We start from the raw sequence: 22,420 nt of genomic DNA on the forward strand, positions 1-22,420 counted from the left end.
TCGAAAAGCCATAGAGGAAATGGCTTCCACACATGGTAAGAGGAAAGAGGATCCCCTTGCCATAAACCTTGAGAAGGTTAGAAGAAATCCAGTGGTGAACCATTTAGTAGAACAACCATTTTAGGGGTAGTAACACAAAACATTACTTGTTTGACCCAATTGTAGTCAAAACCATAAGCAAATAAATAGGTTGTGAGTTGAAAACATACCTCTGGATTTTTGGAACCAAAGAAGCTCTTGCTGTGATTGCGGCAGTATAGAAATTTTCAAGCTCTTGCCAACGCTCATCTCTTAGGGTGATGTCAATGGTATGCAATTGTTCAAGTATGGCCCTTCAGTGATGTTCATGATGATTGATGTTCCCTACTACCATTTTATTCCATGAGTCCAATGTATGAGTAAGATTAGAGAGTTTGCAATGGAAAGAAAATGAAGGAGAGCCAGGCACATAAGAAAACCACCCATTTTGCATTACAGACTTGGTGATTACCCCACTTAAATGGGGAACCGGAGCCGTACCTAGATGGGATTAACTAGAAGATATCTCATAATTTCAGAGAGGCTAATTCTATTACGGACTTTTTAGCTCAGGATGTGGCAAAAACAGGTGTCCCAGCGTCCAATGCTGCTCTCCCTGATCAAATTGTACCGTGCCTCAGCAATGATGCTAATGGGAATTTCTTTTTGCTAAAGACTATAATATTCAATCACTTTTTCCTTTTGGTCGATTTCAGATACAACAAATGAGGCCGGCACTTGCTAGTAGTTTATCAGATACAAAAACGACATACCTTGCCCTCAGTTGATCATGTCTCCTCCGCCGTTAGTCAAATCCTATACCGTGCCTGCTCGGGCTCACTTTGTGCCAATAACGATAACTTTTTTGTGAACGGACATAGTGGTTAGGCCCTTCTAAATAGGTGTTTCAAGTGAGATTTCATCCCCTATATGTCACACACATCTTCACTAAGTTGTTGATATATGACTAGGACACATACCCATGTCTAACCAATCTTTCAAAATCTCAATGTAATACTTTGATGACACAATTAAATACAAGAACATCTAATAAGAATCAGAGGAAAGGAGATATAACCATACTTGTAGATTGTACACCGTTGATTCTATATGATAAGAATTATATACAAAGTTATTCTGTACACATAATCCACATTACATACATATACTTGTCAAAGGAATACATAACTAAATACACATAACATCCAAAAAGAGATCATAATCCTCATCATCTTCTTCAAGGTGCACCATATTGATCATGAATTTCTACAATTCTTTTTGAGACAATATCAAAAACTATTTGTTCAAAGTCATCAGGAACTTCTTTTATAATCCTAGCTAGATTCAGAGAAAAAAATTAGACCTTGAATAGTCTTATACCTAAGCATGATGGAGCATCAAAGGTTAATAATTTTGAAGGCCTAGATTTCTTTTTTCTAAATGTGTGTCTTCTTGCCAGTGAACACTCTCTACTGATGATAATGCCTTAGGTAGAGTTTGGTCTCTAGGTTTTTTTTTTCCTAATAATTGTTAATACTTTTTTTTTTCTTTTCACTAACCCATCAGATCGGAATTAAAGCAATGTGGTTGAACTTAGAACCATTGGATCAGTGTCAGCCATTATTTTTGCACCAAGCCCCTTCTGCTTTAAATAGAGAGCCCCTATGGATGAACCTCTTTAATAAATACAATAGCAAACCCCTGGAACTCGGAAACCAACAAAAACTACCTTAATTCCATAAATAAGGCTAATCATTTAATCTAGTACCGAAGAAATTAAGGCTGTTAAGAAGAGACATTTTATATTTGTTGAAGCTGTTTGTTTATTGTTGCAACCAGGTGTTGGGCAATTGATCGAATGTTGTCATTGTTGACAATTAGGAATATAGTAAATTTGTTTGATCAACAAGATTATTAGAACTAATGGTTCAATGATTCAATGGTATTGAGTGGTATTGGTTCAATTGTGAATTGAAGAGAAATGATGTGCGATTCAATTTCAAAGTGGAACCCAAATATAATCACATGCTATCAATGCAACCCATTATATGGTGATGATGTCAACACGCACAAATTTCTTTTTATTATTATTCTTCTTTTAATTCCAATTCAGGGACCTATGGAAAAAAATCGTCTATAATTCCGATCTCATACAATTCCGTCCATCTATCACCATGTGGAGAGAGATAGAGTAAAGTTGATCAATACCAATTTTTCCTTTGTTTTCTGCGGTACGCACACCGCGGAGAGAGACATGAAAACCAAAAGGAGAAGACAAAAATATTTTAAAAGAAGGGGTCATCTGGATATTTAGCGATGATCCCCCTTATTGATATTAGACAAAACTTAGGTGGATCAAAATTTTCTACGGTCACAGTCAAGGGAGATTGGGAGAATCCCTTGACTGAGATCTTTCATGGTAGAATTATCAACTGTTAGGAAATAGTGGATAAGGGTATTACCAATCTTGGAAAATTTATGGATATTTCAACTTGGCCAGTAGTGGCGTTAAGAGACATGAAAACCAAAATGAGAAGACAAAATTATTTTAAAAGAAGGGGTCATCTGGATATTTAGCGATGATCCCCTTATTGCTATAAGACAAAACTTAGGTGGATCAAATTTAACTGACTCTTCATTAATTTAAGGTAGATTGGGAGAATCCCTTGACTGAGATCTTGCATGGTAGAATTATCAACTGTTAGGAAATACTGGATAAGGGTATTATCAATCTTTGAAAATTTATGAATATTTCAACTTGGCCAGCAGTGGCGTTATTAGAAGAGCATCCATGGGTTAAATCGGTTACGAAGCGCTTCGAAAGTACAAAACTCATTCCTGCATTCCAAAACGTTCAGATTTAAACACAGTTCCCAGATTTCTGCTTCTGGTGTTGAAGTCTCTTTGCTTTACAATTTTTTTTTCCCTCTCTCTCAAAGAAGAAAATGTCAGGTGTGGGACAGGTTTTCGGAGGGTCTTTCCTCTCGGCCTTCCTTCAGGTGGCCTTCGACAGGTTTGCCTCTCCCGAGTTGTTGGATTTCATACTCCGATGGGAAATCGACTTGGATGAAGTGGAGTCACTGAAGCGGACATCAGCCATGATTCAGGCCTTATCGGATGAAGCTGAAGTGAAGCAATTCACCAACGTTGCCGTGAAGCTGTGGCTCGACCACCTCAAACAGCTCCTCTATGATGCAGAGGACATACTGGACGAGTATGCCACTGAACTTCTACGCCTGAAATTGGAATCTGCTCACCAAACCCGACAGGTACGCAACCCCCCTGTTCCTCTCACACGATCAAGTACTGAAAGTAGTGTTTCTTCTTGGTTGAACTCCGGCCTAGAATCTGCTTTAGAAGGAATAAAAGGCATTGCGCCTAAGGTTTATAACATCACCGAAGACCTGCAGGGAATTAAAGGGTTCCATTCAAAAGTAAGGGATATCAACATGAGGTTAAAAAGTGTAGCACAAGAAGGTGTTGCTCTAGGTTTGAACTTGAGCATCGGATCTGGGTCCTCAAGGCCCAAGGTATTCAGTCAAAGGCCACCAACGAGTTCTTTAGTGAATACATCGAATGTTTTCGGCAGAGAGGAAGATATGGAGGAGATTTTCAGATGGTTGATATCAGATAACACTCCAAGTAATGATGTTAATAATTTCTCAGTGCTGCCCATAGTGGGCATGGGTGGGGTTGGAAAGACAACCCTTGCTCAACTTGTTTATAATGATGAAAGAATTGAGAAGCATTTTGGTCTGAAAGCTTGGGTTTGTGTCTCGGAAGACTTCGATCTGGTGAGGTTAACTAAAGAAATTCTTGAGTCAGTCACTAGATCATGCCCTCCTTCTAATTCACTGGACCTGTTACAGCTGAAACTTAAAGAAGCATTGAGCAAAAAAAGATTTTTATTGGTTTTGGATGACATGTGGAATGAGATCTATGACAGATGGGATGCCTTAAGGACCCCTTTTGCATTCGGTCAACGAGGGAGCAAGATATTAGTTACAACACGGAACAAAGGCGTTTCATCAATTGTTCGCACTGCTCCGTACGATATTTATCTAAAAGGTCTTCCAAATGAAGCTTGTTTTGCACTCGTTCAAAGGCACGCTTTCATGGATGAAAAATCATCTGATGCAAATCAAAAGTTGGAAGTATTTGGAGATGAAATTGTGAAGAAATGTAAGGGTTTACCTTTGGCTATAAAGACACTTGCTGGCCTCTTGCGAGATAAAAGGGAGAACTATGAGTGGAAAGATATTTTGGAGAGTGAAATATGGGATTTAACAGAGAGTGAGATCCTTCCATCACTCATGTTGAGTTACCATCATCTTCCACCACATGTAAAGAGATGCTTTGCATATTGTGCTTTGTTTCCCAAAGACTACGAATTTAGGAAGATTGAATTAGTTGTCTTGTGGATGGCAGAAGGTCTTGTTCAACCAAAAGAAAAGAAACGGCTGGAAGATATAGGGGCTGGGTATTTTGATGAATTAGTAATGCGGTCATTCTTTGAGTTATCTATTTATCATCATTCTTGGGCAACAGGATCGCTCCTTATTGGTTTATCAAAAGAAATACACAACAGGTCATTATTTGAGTCATCCAGTAACACGGGATCAACATTTGTGATGCATGATCTAATCCATGATTTAGCACAATATGTTTCAGGTGGAATATATTGCAAGAAAGAGTCTGATAAGTCATCACCTGTTCTTACTACAACTCGCCACTTGTCCTATGTTATGCACAATTATAATGTTGAGGCGACAGAGTTTGGGGCAATGAAAAGTTTACGCACCTTTCTAACTCTAAATGATTTAGCTAGTAGTCCTAAGCACTTTTTTTCCACTTTGGAATTCCAATTCCAATTCCTACGTGTGCTACGTTTCAGAAATTGCTGCAATTGTGAGTTGCCTGATTCAATTGGCAAGTTGAAACATCTAAGGTTTCTTGATCTCTCTTTTTCTGATATTGTAAGGTTGCCCGACTCGATTGGAAAACTTTACAATCTACAATTGTTAGCCCTTACTGGTTGTGGTAGGCTTAGAAAGTTGCCTAACGATATGAGTAACCTTATAAATCTTCGATATCTTGTTCTCCCTGCACATTGGGATTTCCATAAAATTCCATTAGGAGTGGGTAACATGAGTTGTCTTCAAATGTTGAGCACAATCGATGTAGGGCAAAAAAAAAAGTTATCACAATTGCGTGGGATTCGGGACAATTCAAGTTTGGAAGATGTAGGCAATAATGGGGTAGAAGCCATAGTGGCCAAGCCACACCTTCTTGGGCTACAGCTGCACAATCTCACGTCACTTAGAGTTCTTCGAATATCAAACTACAAGAATTTGGAGTCAGTATCCAAGAAGCTATGCACTCTAACATCTCTCCAAAGATTAGTAATTGCAAGTTGCCCTACTCTTGTATCCCTCCAAGAAACAAGGTTACCCACTGCACTTAAAGAACTAAAGATCTTTTATTGCGAGAAGTTGGGGTCACTACCAAAGGAGCTTCAGACCCTAACTTATCTCAAAGAATTTGTAATTGGTAGTTGTCCTGCTCTAGTGTCCTTCCAGGAAACAAGGTTACCCTCTGCACTTGAAGAATTGGAGATCATTGATTGTGAGAATTTGGAGTCCTTACCCATGGAACTATTGCACAACCTCACAACCTTCCAAAGATTAGTAATCAAAGAGTGTCCTGCTCTTGAAACCATTCCAGATATGGGCTTATCCACTATGCTTCAAGAAGTATCAATTCTAAATTGTGGGCAGTTGAATTCCTTGCCCAAGGGGCTGCACAAATTTACAAGTCTTAAACGACTAGAAATTGTGGAGTGCTATTTTCTTATGGAGTGCAAGAATCTTGAACCCCTACATACCTCAGGTCTTCATAATCTTATTTCTCTTTCATATCTCACCATTGGTGGATGTCATGCTCTCATGTCCCTTCCAAATGGCCTGCTTCCCACCAACCTTCGGGATTTTTGCATCATGGACTGCCCAATTCTTGAATCCCTATATGATGGACTCTCTGACCTAACCTCGCTTAAACGTTTGGAGATCCAGAATTGTCCAAAGCTGACCAAACGGTACCAAAAGAAGGAAGGAGAAGAGTGGTCCAACATTGCCCAAATCCCTAAGGTGATAATAGATGGCATATGGCAATAAATTCTAAACACCGCATGCGGGTCTCACCTCTTATAATTAAATCAACAGATGGAGTACTACAGACAGATTGTGTCTATAATGCAAAACTACAATAAAAGCAGAGATGCATTGCAGCTAATATTGAGGTATTTCTTCTATAACCTGATAGGTATGATTATCTATACTTCATGTTATGCCATATGTGATTTTAACTTAATTTCTCTTCATAGGAGAATCACGAGATGGAATGTCTTTCTTTGAAAATGCTCAAGAACCAACCAAAATTGGCATGGCAATTTCTTGGATCTTTGATTTCTCTCAGATGGAATGCTTTCTTTGAAAATGCTGAGGAATCTACGCAAAGAAACATGGCAATTGCATGGAACTTTTCAGCAAATTGATGCAACCTAGCATTGTATCTATAAGGTATCACTTATCAATGTTCCGCTTGTTTTCTGCCTACCCTGAAGCTTCAATTGGTCACCAAAAATCATGGAAGTTCAATTCAGTGGCAATCTGTTCTACATGTCAGCAAGTTATGTTATGCAGAGGATATACTTCCACAGTATGTCGTGGGTAGGTTTAATTGTTCTCTCTCTCTCTCTCTCTCTCTCATACATAACACTATCTTGTTTCCATTCACTTTTTTCTTCTATATGCATGTGAGGCAGAGGTTACTTTTCTTATATTTGTACCTTTTAAGCTTCCTAAATTTACCATGGTCTTATGGACTCTTTCCTAAATTCCTTCTCTGTGGTCCTAAGTCATAGTCCCTTCCACCATATCTGATTAACATGCTGGGAAAACAACTCTATGTGGGTACAATCCTCTTCTTGATTAAGATCTCTATTATAAATGCAGAAGTTAAAGTTGGGATCCTCCAGAACTGTTAGCACCCCTCGCATCTGCGTCTAGACTGATGAGCAATCTTTCACTGCTTTCTAGACTGCTATATTGCTCATCCATGCTTGCATTTAACAACCAATCCAATGTGTTGCCTGAATTACAAGAACCCTCCACCAAAGAGTTGTTCTGAACAGAGTGTGGCTCTGCGAAGAAATTGATTGATTATCCGAAGAGCCCGAGCTTGAAAAGAGCCAAGAGGATTCTCTTATTTCAGTGATGTAGGATCACTATCACCCATTATTAATGATTCGGTAAAATGAAATCTCTACTTCTGATGCAGATCCAACAACAACAGTTCTGAATTGTTTTCATTTAATTCAATTGCTGCCCATGAACCAGGGGTCTTCAGAAATCAAATTTAATTCTAAACTACTTTTCTGATGCTCCACTTCAAGATGCAATATCTGAATTCTGGATTCTATCCTGATTGAAAGAAAGGGACTTGGACATTGATAATACAGTCCAAATATGGGAAGACATCCTCCAATGGAGAAAGGAGTATGGAACAGAAACTGTATTGGAGGTTAGTGCATTATTTTATCACTCTTTTAACTTTCTTTATTGACAAAACTAGGTGATTTCGGTTGACAATCTAAATATTCGCAAGCATGTTTTGCCACTAGTTGGTACATTGAAAAATGGTTTAGGACTATGTAGATTATATCCTAACTTTAGTAGTAGATTAATTCTAATAGTCTATTCATGCACATAAAAATATGCTTATATATTTTGATAGCATTTGAGTTGAACTAGTTACATTGGAAATTAGGATATCCATAGATATTCAATTTGTTCCCAATTTAATAACACCTTCAACATGATACCATATTGAACTGTATCTTTAGGACTTCGAATTTGAAAAACTGGAAGAAGATTTTAACATTATCCTCAAAGGTACCATTTGGTTGAAAAAGATGGAATGCCTAGATATATCGAGAGGTTTAGGAAAGCCCACCCAAATAGGATTAGATGCATTGTTACCATAGTTGATCATTACTTACAGTATCATTTACAGGAGTTTGAGAAGGCATTACATGAGAAATTTCCTACTAGTTTCAATTGCAGCAGAGGCACATTGGATCGACTACAACAATATTGGATGTTCGGCGGTTGGTATGTTTTGATCTCTCCATTTCTTGTGCTTTTATGAACGTTGAGGTTTGTTGCGGGATCTGCCTAGCTCCTAAGAAAATATCGAACGGTTAAAATTACATAATATCTGGCGCTTGTAATCTTTTGCTTGTTGTGGCTGCCTAATAAATTGGTTCTCACCACCAATTGAAATTACTATCTAGTTCAGCTTGAATACCACTTTATGATGTTCTTTGTTTTCATTAGCTTTTAGCTTCTGTGATCTAGTCAGAATTCTAGAAAGGAACTAGAACCACACAACCACACTTGACCGAGATCACTTATAATTTGATTATAACAAAACATGGGCAGAATAGAAGAATACTAGGAAAAATTAAAAGAGAAAAAATTCAAAATCCAGGGTCGATTTACCTAGGATTCTGGTCGGATATACTTTTTTAATAGATCTTTCAATTGGATATAGTAACTTTTAAAATCAGAGATACATATGGATGATTTCAAGCCTGCTTACTATTCAACCTTAAAGTCAAGAACTAAGAAATATCAGCAGAATCAGATGATAAGAGTTGAGAAATGTTCGATAATAATGTAATGGATCACTGATAAACTAATATGAAAGCCGAAATTCAGTTTCAGCGAAAGTATAGCCAGAACTAAAAATCAGCATAATAGAATAACAAGAAATCAGAGTAATAAAGGAACTAGAAGAAGACATCAGAATTAGAGGAAGAAGAACAAAGAAGAAGAGAGAGGATTGACCACAGCTGATAAGTAATTGAGCAGAAAAAGGAAAGAGATCAGATCTGGACTACTACCAGTCCTCATATGCACAACAGGTCAACAATACAAAAGTTGCCTCCTCCCTGCACATTGGGTTTCCATAAAATTTCATTCGGAGTGGGTAATTTGCCCTGTCTTCAATTGTTGACCATATTTGACGCAGGGTCAAAAAAGAAGGTGTCCCAACTTTGTGGGACCTCGAACATTTCATATTTGGAAAATGTGGGCAATAATGGAACAGAAACCATGGTGGTCAAGTTTCACCCTCTTAGGCTACGGATTCACAACATCACATCTCTCCGAATACTTCAAATATCAAACCGTGAAAATCTGAGGTCACTACCCAAGGAGCTACACGCTCTAACATCTCTCCGAGTTCTTCGAATTTCAAAGTGTAAGAATTTAGAATCATTACCCAAAGAGCTACACACTCTAACATCTCTCAGAAGATTCGTAATCGGAAGTTGCCCTGCTCTTGTGTCCTTCCAAGAAACAAGGTTACCCACTGCGCTTCAAGAATTGAAGATCTTCAATTGCGAGAATCTGAAGTCACTACCCAAGAATCTACACACACTAACATCTCTCCAAGAATTTGTAATCAAAAGTTGCCCTGCTCTTGTATCACTCAAGGAAACTAGGATACCCACCGTGCTTGGAGAATTAGTGATCATTGATTGTAAGAATCTGGATTCCCTACCCATGGGACTACTGCACAATCTCACATCCCTCCAAAGATTAGAAATTAAAGACTGCCCTTCTCTTGAGTCCTTTCCAGACATGGGCTTACCCATTGTGCTTATGGAGGTATTGATTCTAAAGTGTGGGAAGTTGAATACCTTGCCTAAGGGGCTGCACAAACTCACAAATCTTAACCAACTGGAGATTGTAGAATGTTCTTTTCTTATGGAGTGCAAGAATCTTGAACCTCTACATACCTCGGGCCTTAATAATCTCACCTCTCTTTCATATCTCACCATTGGTGGATGTCCTTCTCTTGAGTCCATTCCAAATGGATTGCTTCCCACAAACCTTAGGGATTTTTGCATCGTGGACTGCCCAGTTCTTGAATCCCTACGTGATGGACTCTCGGCCCTAACCTCTCTTAAACGTTTGGAGATCCAGAATTGTCCATTGCTAACACAACAATGCCAAAAGAAGGAAGGAGAAGAGTGGTCCAGGATTGCCCAAATTCTTATGGTAATGATAGATTACGTATGGCAATGAAGCCTAACCACCACTTTTGGGCCTTCCCTCTCATAATAAACCCATGGATGGAGTAATACAGACAGAGGGTGCTTATGATGCGAAAAACACAATAAAAGCAGATTTGCATTGCAGACAATATTGATTGCGGTATTTCTTCTATAATTAAGTAAATGTTTGATTTCTATCTTTACTTTATGTATACCACATACGAATTTAATTTAATTTATATTTGTAGATAATGATGAGACGTGAAGAGCATGAATACTTGACCCAACAGACACACGACAGATTATTATTATAATGGGAATTTCTCTTAGATGGAATGCTTCTCTTTGAAAATGCTCAAGAATTGCCACATAGTGTCATGGCAATTGCATGGAACTTTTCAGCTAAAAAGTGCTCTTTTTTTCTTTCTGTCGTCTATTCCATCGTCTTTTGTAGCTTCCTAATAAATTCTTATCTCTGTTCTATAATGGATTCGTTGATATGAGTGACATTGTATTGATATTAAATCAGAACTTTCTGAAATAAAAGGCTATTACATTTTCACTGTTGGATAAAAATTGGCTTTTTTTTTTTTGGGTGTAAGCATCCTCAAGACTATATAGTTGCTACTATATTATGCACTGGTGGAATGATAATTCTAAACTTTATAAACATCAGTTGACATATATGACTTAAATACATGCTTGAGGTCTTTAAGTTTTGAAGTGAAGTGTACTATGACACAACATGGACTAGCTCAAGATATTACCACCTCCCCCCCCTACCCAAAAAAAAAAAATCTTTGGAGCCGTCAGTCTACCATAAAAATCTCTTTGAACAGGAGCAATCAACTTTTGCTAAGATTTTCTAGCATAATGCTGGAGTCAAATGTCTCTGTTTTCAATTGTCAGATTTGGACAAGAATGGTGATTGTGGCAATGTCTTACTCTAAAATTATGAGTACCTCTTTCTCTCTCTGACAAATCTCCACTCCTCAAGTCTTCGATCTCAGTTTCTAAAATATTCCAATAGCATTGACAGATCCTTATATGCAGCAGACCACAGTTTTTTTTGGACAGCTATATATTTATCAAGGCCTTACCACTAATATTTTCTTACGTCCTTTATGGTAACTTTGATTTTGATTTTTGTTTTATGGACAGTAACATCAGGAGAACACATTTGGCACAACACATCAAAGGTAGTATTGAATGTTTGAAGCATCTACATCAGGTCATTACTGGGTATGAAGATTGTTTCTGTATCACGACATATGAAGTGAAAATCGAAGTAGTAGAGATGGTTGCAAGATGCTTGATGTTATTCATTGAGTTTGTCTCACTTTTGGACTCCAAATTGACAGAAACAAAAGCCAACCCAAATTAATTGCATTAATTGTCAAAGTGCATGCCACAAAAATCTTTTACTTGGTAGATGTCCAAATGAGTATCTAACATCAAAATCTGGCAACAGAGTTGTTGAATGACAATTCACCACTATAAACAAGGGCAACATATGGATGAGTGTTGATTCTTAATGGGGTCTGAAATGATGTTACAGTACTTCGCAAATACTTAGTTTTGAAGGTTTCCATGAGATGCTTACATCTTCCTTTCACAGAATTTTTGTTGTCTCTTCACAATGTTCTGAAATCTGTTTTGGTCTAGCAAGTCAACATGATAGATCTATTATAGTACCCATACGGGTATATTGATGCATTAATTGCCTGAAGCATTGTCTTTCCTCCAAAATTTCCATCACTCTATTCTTGGTTTATTGTGGATGCTGATTGTTGATAAATGGTTCATTTGCCTGATAACAAAATTCACTATGTGAGCGGACTGAGTTACATGTCCAACTACTTTTACTCTGATCATTTTCTCAATTGATATGGCTTTCTATGAATCATTATCAATAAAACCATGGCCAATTGAAAATAATGTTGGTTTTGATACATTATCTAATAAAGTAGATTTATAAATTTGTAACTAAATTGACATTGATATAATACCATGTATCTTCTCACATTCAATGACAGTAGTTGTTGCATGCCCCTACCACAAATGATAGGAGTTCTTAAATACGATTTTCAGTACAAGTATAAATGATCTAATCTCTCCTTGTGATTAGTGGTTCATTTATCTTAAAATTAAGGACATGCAGAGATCAGCTTTTTGGTGGTTATCCATTATGACCTTTGTGTTAGGGTCTATCTTAAAGTGTGTCCAGTGCAATCAATGATTTCCTAGCGTCTTTGACTTGTCTAGTAACAAAAAAGTTCAATGGTTCTTGTTGGATGCAGTTTGACAAACATCATGTTCTAATTTTGTATGGTCTTCAGTCAGTCAAATTTTTAATCTGAAGTTTTCAAATTCAACTTGCCTCTGTCTGCCTATAGTATTCCCTGCTAATTTATGAAAACTATAAACATCTAGAACATATTCGAAGCTTAAACAGATTATATCAAGCTCATTTTTCTATTGGATCAAGATCCAAGATTTGATAGAGAGAAATAACATGCTCCTCCACTTATGGTGATGAGGAACTGGTGATCAACAGCGGCAATGGCCTTTTTAAATTCAGTTTCATTCAATCTAGTAAGTGTAAATATTTAACAATACCTCCTGGCATTGGTAAATGCCAGCGGGAGTGGCCAATGGGAGGGTGCACGTGAGCATCTTCAATGCGAGGCATTGTGGTCTTTTTGCACCCGCTATATCTTGGCATAGATACACACCATGCCAACATTTACTAGTGGAAGGACTGGCAACAGTGAGACCATCATAGTTGACATGGTCAAAGCTAGAGTCCTCATATGACCATATCTGTCTCTACTCTTTCTATAAATGCCTCCCTCTGCTCCCAACCAACCATTTCCTTTGAAAGGTCTTTTTTTTTTTTTTTTTTTTTTGATAGTTAGGGAGGGGATGAGATAACAGCCAGGAGGTTTGAACCTGAGACCTCCTGGTGAGCATGGGTTTTTTATGCACCACAGTTCACCAATTGCACTTGGCAATTGTTGTTAAAAATATGTTCCTAATGGGAGTCGAACCCACGATACCAAGCCTGTTTTTTTTTTTTCTATTGGTGGAAGATCAAGGCATGAAACCACAACTTCCTTTGAAAGGTCTTCCGCAAGGGGTAGCAATCTTTCTTTCTTGAGAAAAATATTACAATGTAGTCAACTAGATGAAGTTGGAGAAGGATCCAAATCCTCTCAATCTACTAGGCCACTCAATGAGGCATCTGCTGACTGGGAGGACCCGGACATGTATCCCAACACATGGGTATGCACCCCTAGCTTCGGATGTCTCACTGGGCAGCCCAGTGGTTGGAAGACTGGGAATTTATTTTGACTCTATAGGATGACTTATACAGTTGAAATCATAGTTAGTAAAATATGCGTATAATACGTGCATCCGAATGTTTAATTCAAAAGTGCGTAATTTGGCATATCAATCCAAAAAAACAGTTTAATACACAGGTTTTAAAGATAATCGTATTATACATGAATAATACCCATATAATACGTTACATCCTCAATAAAACTTTTGGGTTCCAAAAAAAAAAAGAGATAGATTAACCCAAATGGGCCAAATCCTGATTCCCGACCCTTGTCTTCTATCAGGAACCCTAATCGATCAAAACTATAACCCTTCTTCTTCCCTCATCTCAGTAAACCAAAAAAAGGAGGAATCCTTGCCCTAGTGACACCTTCTCCTCCATCTCCATTCTAGGCAGCTAGCGTCGAGGGAGATAGGTAAGACATCAAGACCCCCTGCTCTCATTCTCTTCTCTATTTCTCTTCCCATCGATTGTTGAAAACCCAATCAACCCTCCGGCTTCTCCGTTTCTCTTCCCATTGGTAGTTGAAAATCCAATCGAGGGCAATTGCATCTGCAAATAATTTTTAGGGAAATTTACCGCGCCACCCCCTGGCGAATGCCACAATGATAAGACCATCCTCTCTGTTTCACCAAATTATTTTCAGACCCCCTATCATCAGTCAATGTTAAATGTGGAGTTAAAATGACTATTGTACCCTTACCATTAAAAAACTCTTGTTTTAACCATTATACCAAAAAAAAAAAATTTGGAGAATAATTCTTCTCCATTTCTGGTTCTCCTCTTTCTGGTTCTCCCCATTCTAAACCTCAGTGGTCTCAATCGTTGACAACTTCCTCCCCGATGGAACAGACAAGGTCCTTTCCTTCTTCCTCTCAACCTCCTTCTCCTTCTCCCTCACGTCCGAACCTACCATGGACGAAATCTCTCTTCCAAGCACACACCCCATCTCTCCTATAACGAAGCCTCATCTCTCAACATATTCTATTATCGTCCCCTCCGTCTAATCCCTCCCGATCATCCAGGAATTCAAAAAATAAGCCAACCACCTCTTCATCCAACTCGGAACCCTATAGATCTGCTCTGGTCATCCAAATCATATAGAAGCTAAAAAAGAAAAAGGCACGAAACATAAATCCCAATTCAGTAACCCAAACTTTTTCCGACAAAGCAAAATTTGTAATCTTTTGAAATTGCCACAATTTATGGTAGTCAACAACAACCAATTAAAAGGAAAAGGAAAAACGAAACAGTAAAAAAAACTAACTTTTCTATGATTTGCGATCCACCTTTAAAGTTGCAGACTGAGTGAAATGGAGAATGTTAGAGAGAGAAACAGGAAGAGAAAGAGAGAGAAAACTCTGCTTCGTTTGATCTCACTCTCACTAGATCTTCTCGCACCAGAAGATACTCGGAGCTGAGGTCGTTGAGAGAGAAAGAGAGAGAGAGAGAGAGAATTTCTAAGCTATCTTTCTCTCTCTTCCCTGAGAGAGATCTCCGCTTTCTGACTCTCCGACAAACGGAACAAACGATGTAAAAGCTTACTAAAAACCAACCACTCCTTTATATATTGTGGTCGGAAATTCCAATCTTCTCCATTTCAAGTCCTTATAAAGTCAAAGCAAAACACACACTTAGCAAGTCCGGTGGAGTTATTCTCCAAATTAAGTGATGTTCCTTTTCTTCCTCCTTCGCCTCACTCACCTTACAATCCGTGGCTTCGACGATGCCACCGACGACCATCGAAAGGGTTCGACTGTTGCCACCGATCATTTTATGAGTCGAGACCACCGGAAGGCAAAGCAAATCGAGAACAACTCCATTAGAATTGGGATCAATTGCTCTCAAGATAAGTACAAGGTATGCAAATTAAGATTCTCTCTCACTTATCTCTGCTTTAATTGATTTTGATTCCAAGAATTCTTCAATCTCTGGAATTTCTTTGTAAGTTAGAATCGAAAGATCAAAAAAGAAATATTAACCTATTTTAAGGGTATTTTTGGTACTTCCTATTTTAAAAGGGCATTTTGGCATTTAAAATAAAATGTAGTTGCTGACATTAGCAACTATAGTATATTCCTTAACAGTGACTGAGGGTAGGGGGTCTGAGAATAATTTGGTGAAATAGAGGGGGTGGTCTTATCATTGTGGCATTCTCCAGGGGGTGGCGCGGTAAATTTTCCTAATTTTTAACGAGAAAAAAAAAAGATTCAAAAGAGATGACTCACATGGACAAAGATAGCCAAGGGGCGGGATTCTCCAAAAGGGGTTGAAATGAAAACCTTTCTAGAAAATTTAGCATACAATCGCTATTTGAATTGGTCCGACAATTTTTTACAAACATAGCTGCAGTCGGACAATGTGAAGAATTAGAAAGAGGGAAATGACACAGGTGTTCTCCTCCCTCTGTTCTTGCAATACTGAATCTGAGAAATCAAAGAAGTGGAAGGGAGGAGGTTCTTGAGCTTTAAAATTAATCCGTGACCGGTCTTAGATTGTACCCCCATGAAAATTTCAAGAAAATCCAAGCGCATCTCTGGGATGAACAATTGCAAAAACTTAATGTCCATTTTCTTGAACCTTGTTTTCATACCAAGAAGAAGAAGAAGAAAACATGTAAAAGTTACGAGACGAGATGAGGTTTAATTCTCCTCTTAGTTCTTTCTACCATACCCTTTTTAGGGGTTAAATGTACCTAATATTAAATGTAAAAATTCAAAAAAATGGGAAATTATTTCAAATTGGAAAATCAGATTGGATTTTAATACCCACAAACATATGGTAGATTAGAATTTAGTTTCAAACAATCATTTTTAGTCCCAAATTTTTGCTCCTAGATTTTTACAGAGCAATCATATTAAACACTTACTAAATGCGTACCGTATCATTGCCATACACGTTTTATTACACTGAATTTTTTGAAATGTATTATTATCGTATGATCCATTTAATAATCGAACGTATCCGTTCCCATATTTTCGCGGTCTCCAAATTTACTATGGTTGGAATATGGCTGGGTATATCAACTTGACCCACGATGGCTTTATTAGAAGGGCACGGGAAAATCTGTGACAACCAGACAGTCGTTGGAATACACAAATTCATTTCCCCATTCTGCCAAAAGGTAGCGACGCTTGAGCGTTCAAAAATTATAAACGCTACACTTTAATCTCAATGTTGAATATAAAAAACATTCAACCTGTTATCGGCTCTCCCACAGTGTTCTTCTTCACAACCTTATTGCAGCGATCAACCAAGTTCCACCATGGCATTGACCTTGCAATAACCAATCTCTCTCATGTTGAGATACCTATTTCACCAACGTCTAGATTGCAGAATATGAGACCTAAGCCCTTGTACCAAGGACATGAATCTGAGCCGTGGACGCCATTATGCGCACTGACTTCCAAAAAAAACTCATAAAGCTATTGGGAGCAGGAGAAATCAACTTGGAAGAAGTGGAGTCACTGAAGCGGACTTCAGCCATGATTCAGGCCTTATCTGATGAAGCAGAAGTGAAGCAATTCACTAATGTTGCTGTGAAACTGTGGCTCGACCACCTCAAACAGCTCCTCTACGATGCTGAGGACATACTGGAGTATGCCACTGAACTTCTACGCCTGAAATTGGAATCTGCTCACCAAACCCAACAGGTACGCAGCACTCCCTGTTCCTCTTACTCCATCAAGTACTGAAAGTAGTGTTTCTTCTTGGTTGAACTCCGGCATAGGATCTGCTTTAGAAGGAATAAAAGGCATTGCGCCTAAGGTTTATAACATCACCGAATAGCTACAGGGAAAGTAAGGGATATCAACAAGAGGTTAAAAAGTGTAGCACAAGAAGGTGTTGCTCTACGTTTGAACTTGAGCATTGGATCTGGGTCCTCAAGGCCTAAGGTATTCTGTCAAAGGCCACCAACGAGTTCTTTGGTGAATACATCTAATGTTTTTGGTAGAGAGGAAGATATGGAAGAGATTTTCAGATGGTTGATATCAGACAATACTCCAAGTAACAATGTTAATTATTTCTCAGAGCTGCCCATAGTTGGCATGGGTGGAGTTGGAAAAACGACCTTGCTCAACTTGTTTATAATGATGAAAGAGTTGAGAAGCATTTTGGTATGAAAGCTTGGGCCTGTGTCTCGGAAGACTTTGATGTGGTGAGGTTAACCAAAGAAATTCTTAAGTCCATCACTGGATAATTCCCTCCTAATTCAATAGACGTGCTACAGTTGAAACTTAAAGAAGCATTGAGCAAGAAAAGATTTTTATTGGTTTTGGATGACATGTGGACCCCTTTTGCATTTGGTCAACCAGGGAGCAAGATATTAGTTACTAAATGGAACAAAGGCGTTTCATTAATTGTTCGCACTGTTCTGTACGATATTTATCTAAAAGGTCTGCCAAATGAAGCTTGTTTTGCACTAGTTCGAAGGCACACTTTCATGGATGAAAACTCATCTGATGCAAATCAAAAGTTGGAAGTATTTGGAGAAGAAATTGTGAAGAAACGTAAGGGTATACGTTTGGCTATAAAGTCACTTGTTGGCCTTTTGCGAGAAAAAAAGGAGAACTGTGAGTGGGAAGATATTTTGGAGAATAAAATTTGGCATTTAAGAGAGAGTGAGATCCTTTAATCGCTCATGTTGAGTTATCATTATCTTCCACCACATCTAAAGAGATGCTTTGCATATTGTGCTTTGTTTCCCAAAGACTACGAATTTAAAAAAACTGTATTAGTCATCTTGTGGATGGCGGAAGGTCTTGTTCAGCCAAAAGGAAGTAAACGGCTGGAAGATATAGGGGCTGGTATTTTGATGAACTGGTAATGCGGTCTTTCTTTGAGTTATCTAATCAACATCATCCTTTGGCAACATGATCGTTCCTTATTGAGTTATAAAGGAAATTCATAGCAGGTCATTATTTGAGTAATTCGGTAACATGGGATCAACATTTGTGATGCAAGATCTGATCGATGATTTAGCACAATTTGTTTCAGGTGGAATATATTGTAAGAAAGAGTATGATAAGGCATCCCCTGTTCTTATGACAACTTGCCACTTGTCCTATGTTATGAACAATTATAATGTTGATGCGACAGAGTCTGGGGCAATAAAAAGTTGACGCATCCCACTATACTTGAAGAATTGGAGATCATTGATTGTGTGAATTTAGAGTCCTTGCCCATGACACTATTGCACAGCCTCACGTCCTTCCAAAGATTAAAAATCAAAGAGTTTCCTGCTCTTGAATCCATTCCAGATATGGGCTTATCCCCTACGCTTCGAGAAGTATCGATTCTAAATTGTCGGCAGCTAAATTGCTTTCCCAAGGGGCTGCACAAACTCACAAATCTTAAACAACTGGAAATTGTGGAGCGCTCTTTTCTTATGGAGTGCAAGAATCTTGAACCCCTACAAACCTCAGATCTTCATAATCTCATCTCTCTTTCATATCTCACCATTGGTGGATGTCATGCTCTCATGTCCATTCCAAATGGCCTGCTTCCCACGAAGCTTCGGGATTTTTGCATCAAGGACTGCCCAATTATTGAATCCCTCTATGATGGACTCTCTGACCTAACCTCTCTTAAACGTTTGGAGATCCAGAATTGTCCAATGCTGACACAAAGGTACCAAAAGAAGGAAGGAGATGAGTGGTCCAAGATTGCCCAAATCCCTAAGGTGTTAATAGACGGCAGATGGCCATAAAGCCTAAACACCACATGTTAAATCTATGGATGGAGTACTACAGGCAGAGAGTGTCTAACATGCAAAACTACAATAAAAGCAGAGACGCATTGCAGCTACTATTGAGGTATTTCTTCTATAATCAGATATGTATGATTTCCATCTATACTTCATGTTATGCAATATGATTTTAATTTAATTTCTCTTCGTAGGAGAATCACCAGATGGAATATCTTTCTTTGAAAATGCTTGAGAACAAAAAAAAAGCGGCATGGCAATTTCATGGAACTGTAATTTCTTTCAGATGGAATGTTTTTCTTTGAAAATGCTCAGGAATAGACACAAAGTGACATGGCAATTGCATGGAACTTTTCAGCAAATTGATGCAACCTAGCATTGTATCTATAAGGTATCACTTATCAGCGTTCCATTTGTTTTCTGCCTACCCTGAAGCTTCGATTTGTCACCAAAAATCATGGAAGTTCAATTCAGTGGCAATCTGTTCTACATGTCAGCAAGTAATGTTACGCAGAGGATATACTTCCACAGTATGTCATGGGTAGGTTTAATTGTTCTCTCCCTCTCTTTTTCTCTCTCATGCATAACACTATCTTGTTTCCATTCACTTATTTTAGCTATATGCATGTGAGGCAGAGGTTACTTTTCTTGTATTTGTACCTTTTAAGCTTCCTAAATTTACCATGGTCTTATGGACTCTTTCCTAAATTCCTTCTCTGTGGTCCTAAGCCATAGTCCCTTCCACCATATCTGATTAACATGTTGGGAAAACAACTCTATGTGGGTACAATCCTCTTCTCGATTAAAATCTCTATTATAAATGCAGAAGTTAAAGTTGGGATCCTCCAGAAATGTTAGCACCCCTTGCGTCTGCGTCTAGACTGATGAGCAATCTTTCACTGCTGTCTAGACTGCTATATTGCTCATCCATGCTTGCATTTAAAAACCAATCCAATGTGTTGCCTGAATTACAAGAGCCCTCCACAAAAGAGTTGTTCAGAACAGAGTGTGGCTCTGTGAAGAAATTGATTGATTATCCCAAGAGCCCGAGCTTGAAAAGAGCCAAGAGGATCCTCTTATTTCAGTGATGTAGGACCACTATCACCAATTATTAATGACTCGGTAAAATGAACAACTTCTGATGCAGATCCAACAACAACAGTTCTGAATTGTTTTCATTTATTTCAATTGCTGCCCATGATCAAGGGGTCTTCAGAAATCAAATTAAATTCCAAACTACTTTTCTGATGCTCCACTTCCAGATGCAATATCTGAATTCTGGATTCTATCCTGATTGAAAGAAAGGGACTTGGACATTGAAAATACAGTCCAAATGTGGGAAGAAATGCTCCAATGGAGAAAGGAGAATGGAACAGATACCGTATTGGAGGTTAGTGCATTATTTTATCACTCTTTTAGCTTTCTTTATTGACAAAACTATGTGATTTCGGTTGACAATCTAAATATTCACAAGCATGTTTTGCCACTAGTTGGTACGTTGAAAAATGGTTTAGCACTATGTAGACTAATTCTAATAGTCTATTCATGCACATAAAAAGATGCTAATATATTTTGATAGCTTGTGAGTTGAACTAGTTACATTGGAAATTAGGATATCCATAGATACTTCAACAGGATACCATATTGAACTGTATCTTTAGGACTTCGAATTTGAAAAACTGGAAGAAGTTTTTCAACATTATCCTCAAAGGTACCATGTGGTTGATAAAGATGGAATGCCTATATACATCGAGAGGTTTGGGAAAGCCCACCCAAATAGGATTAGATGCATTGTTACCATAGTTGATCATTACTTACAGTATCATTTACAGGAGTTTGAGAAGGCATTACATGAGAAATTTCCTACTAGTTTCAATTGCAGCAGAGGCACATTGGATCAATATTGGATGTTCGGCGGTTGGTATGTTTTGATCTCTCCATTTCTTGTGCTCTTATGAACGTTGAGTTTTGTTGCGGGATCTGCCTAGCTCCTAAGAAAATATCGAACGGTTAAAATTACATAATATCTGGCGCTTGTAATTTTTTGCTTGTTGTGGCTGCCTAATAAATTGGTTCTCACCACCAATTGAAATTACTATCTAGTTCAGCTTGAATACCACTTTATGATGTTCTTTGTTTTCATTAGCTTCTGTGATCTAGCCAGATTTCTAGAAAGGAGCTAGAACCACACAACCACACTTGACCGAGATCACTTATAATTTGATTATAACAAAACATGGGCAGAATAGAAGAATACTTGGAAAAATTAAAAGAGAAAAAATTCAAAATCCAGGGTCGATGTACCTAGGATTCTGGTCGGACATACTTTTTTAATAGATCTTTCAATTGGATATAGTAACTTTTAAAATCAGAGATACATATGGATGATTTCAAGCCTGCTTACTATTCAACCTTAATGTCAAGAACTAAGAAATATCAGCAGAATCAGATGATAAGAGTTGAGAAATGTTCGATAACAATGTAATGGATCACTGATAAACTAATATGAAAGCCAAAATTCAGTTTCAGCGAAGGTATAGCCAGAACTAAAAATCAGCGTAATAGAATTACAAGAAATCAGAGTAAAAAAGGAACTAGAAGAAGACATCAGAATTAGAGGAAGAAGAACAAATAAGAAGAGAGAGGATTGACCACACCTGATAAGTAATTGAGCAGAAAAAGGAAAGAGATCAGATCTGGACTACTACCAGTCCTCATATGCACAGGTCAACAACACAAAAGTTGCCTCCTCACCCTCTTTAGCCACTGGAGCTGTGTCCATTGGTTTGGGCGCCCTTGTTATAAGCATAAATTAGTCATTGGATATCTTGTTTTTTGTGTCTGGTTGTTTTTCCATTTACAAGAGAACATGATCTCGAAAGAATCCTTATTTTTTAGAAAATTTGGTATTCACTCTGAACATACTCTTAACCCATGTAACTTATCAGTGATGCTCAAAAAGTCTATAAAATATAAAGGCTTAGCAGGACTGATGAGACCATGAAATCAAAATGTTAAAATGGTTGCAGAAAACAGCAATGAGCCTCAGTATTAAACACTACATTTGTATTTCTCATAAAGCACTGCATTTCAAATTTGAAATCCAAACTGTCCTACCAGGCTGCAACAGAGAGATCAGACTGCGCATTCTAATGCCATGTCAAAAACAATACTATTTGCAAATAAGTATAGTTGTCGACTTACTTTTCTGCTTGTTTAGTTGAATTGA

The 22,420-nt window shown here is 38.0% G+C and overlaps 1 protein-coding gene across 7 annotated transcripts; it reads left to right on the forward strand.

Moving 5' to 3' along the window:
• The first annotated feature begins 2,761 nt into the window (after positions 1 to 2,761).
• LOC122059519 (putative disease resistance protein RGA3) lies at positions 2,762 to 11,861 on the forward strand. Of its 7 annotated transcripts, none has more exons than XM_042622339.1 (6): positions 2,762 to 6,316; positions 6,401 to 6,746; positions 7,032 to 7,327; positions 7,472 to 7,599; positions 8,092 to 8,189; positions 11,303 to 11,861. In XM_042622339.1, the coding sequence occupies exon 1, from the start codon at positions 2,964 to 2,966 to the stop codon at positions 6,189 to 6,191; it is 3,228 nt and encodes a 1,075-aa protein (XP_042478273.1). In that variant the 5' UTR covers positions 2,762 to 2,963; the 3' UTR covers positions 6,192 to 6,316; positions 6,401 to 6,746; positions 7,032 to 7,327; positions 7,472 to 7,599; positions 8,092 to 8,189; positions 11,303 to 11,861. The 7 variants fall into 7 exon arrangements, with proteins under 7 accessions (XP_042478273.1, XP_042478275.1, XP_042478270.1 ...); XM_042622341.1 differs by having other exon boundaries at positions 2,762 to 3,287; positions 3,429 to 6,316; positions 7,032 to 7,599; XM_042622336.1 differs by having other exon boundaries at positions 7,032 to 7,599; positions 10,390 to 11,861.
• Positions 11,862 to 22,420: the final 10,559 nt, after the last annotated feature.

Source organism: Macadamia integrifolia, chromosome 13 (assembly GCF_013358625.1).
Source record: "Macadamia integrifolia cultivar HAES 741 chromosome 13, SCU_Mint_v3, whole genome shotgun sequence".
NCBI classification, from domain to species: Eukaryota; Viridiplantae; Streptophyta; class Magnoliopsida; order Proteales; family Proteaceae; genus Macadamia; species Macadamia integrifolia.